The sequence below is a fragment of the Vittaforma corneae genome (assembly GCF_000231115.1).
Source record: "Vittaforma corneae ATCC 50505 unplaced genomic scaffold supercont1.81, whole genome shotgun sequence".
In the NCBI taxonomy this organism is placed as follows: Eukaryota; Fungi; Microsporidia; family Nosematidae; genus Vittaforma; species Vittaforma corneae.
The window spans coordinates 1-1,180 of NW_006889914.1; the positions used below are offsets into that span (position 1 = coordinate 1).

At 38.9% G+C, this 1,180-nt stretch overlaps 1 protein-coding gene across 1 annotated transcript; it reads right to left on the reverse strand.

The window, feature by feature from the left end:
- Positions 1-158: 158 nt before the first annotated feature.
- VICG_02159 (uncharacterized protein) lies at positions 159-956 on the reverse strand (the record flags this gene model as incomplete). Its single annotated transcript, XM_007605542.1, has 1 exon — positions 159-956. The coding sequence occupies one exon, from the start codon at positions 954-956 to the stop codon at positions 159-161; it is 798 nt and encodes a 265-aa protein (XP_007605604.1).
- Positions 957-1,180: the final 224 nt, after the last annotated feature.

Here is a 1,180-nt window from a genome sequence, read left to right on the forward strand (position 1 = left end):
ATCTTCGACACTTCTAGGCCGCTTTTCACAGTGTCGGAGACAAATAAAAATAAAATCAACCAATTTCGCATCTTGGATTGTAAAGCTGTACCTTCGTCCAGTATTGGCATACATTGTGAAAATCTTATGGTTTGGATCCATCATTCCGACCTCAAAGCTTAGATATTCAAGCATACTCCCAACTCTGAAAAGTCACTAGTAATTCCCCAATAGAGAGACTCATCAGTCATGTGGTATTGGGCAATGCCAACATCAATTAATTTAAAGATGAGTTCGCGACTACCATCTTCCTTTGTTTTCCATACTCCCCTGACATGATCGGCTTTAATATCTCTATGTGTTATGATTCTATCGTGAAGTGCTTTTAATCCGTTAAGCACATCCCTGCCAACCTTTCTTATCATGTCTATGCCTCCCTGTTTTACATACTCGCTATCAAGACCAACGTCGAGATATTCTGTCAAATACCAAGTATACATATCCTCGTCTTCTCCAGCTTTAAGCTGAACGTGTCTTTCGAATACGTGCAGAATCTCAATAACGTTGGGTGAATTAACATATTCAGCAAGCAAATCTCTCGAATTATAACCACCTCCTATTGAGTGTCCAATCTGTTTCAAAATATAGGAATTTGCACCATGCGTTATTTTAAACACATAGAACCAACGCAAATCCTCTATCTTCATGTCCTTCAACCCGTATTCAGAGTTTAAAAAAATCAACATTTCATTTTTGTACTTATGGTCTCTTATATCAATCTGGTCAAACAACTTTGTGAGTATGCTAAGCTTTTCGATTACCACTCCAAGATCACTACCTACTGCTGTTATGCTATTAATGTCATCAAGTGCCTTTGCAAGTAACTTTACCATTGATGGCTCCATCACATCCTGAAATAAAGGATTAGCCTTCAATAGGCTACCTACGGAAGTCTGAGACTGATGTTTCGAAACCATCCAAAGGCCTAAAATCAACACCTTGATTAACAGGTATTGAGCTATGAGCTGTTTGGTCCATCAAGCTGGTGATTGGATTTGAATGGCAATGGCCTTGATTGGTAGAAGATCTAGATGGTATGATAAAGCTGAAAATGCTGTGGCTAGGCATCGCTAGTCCCAATGCCATTATGCTTATAAAAAACTGTCTTTTTGTGATGCCCTGGGTTTCTTCTGCAACATTT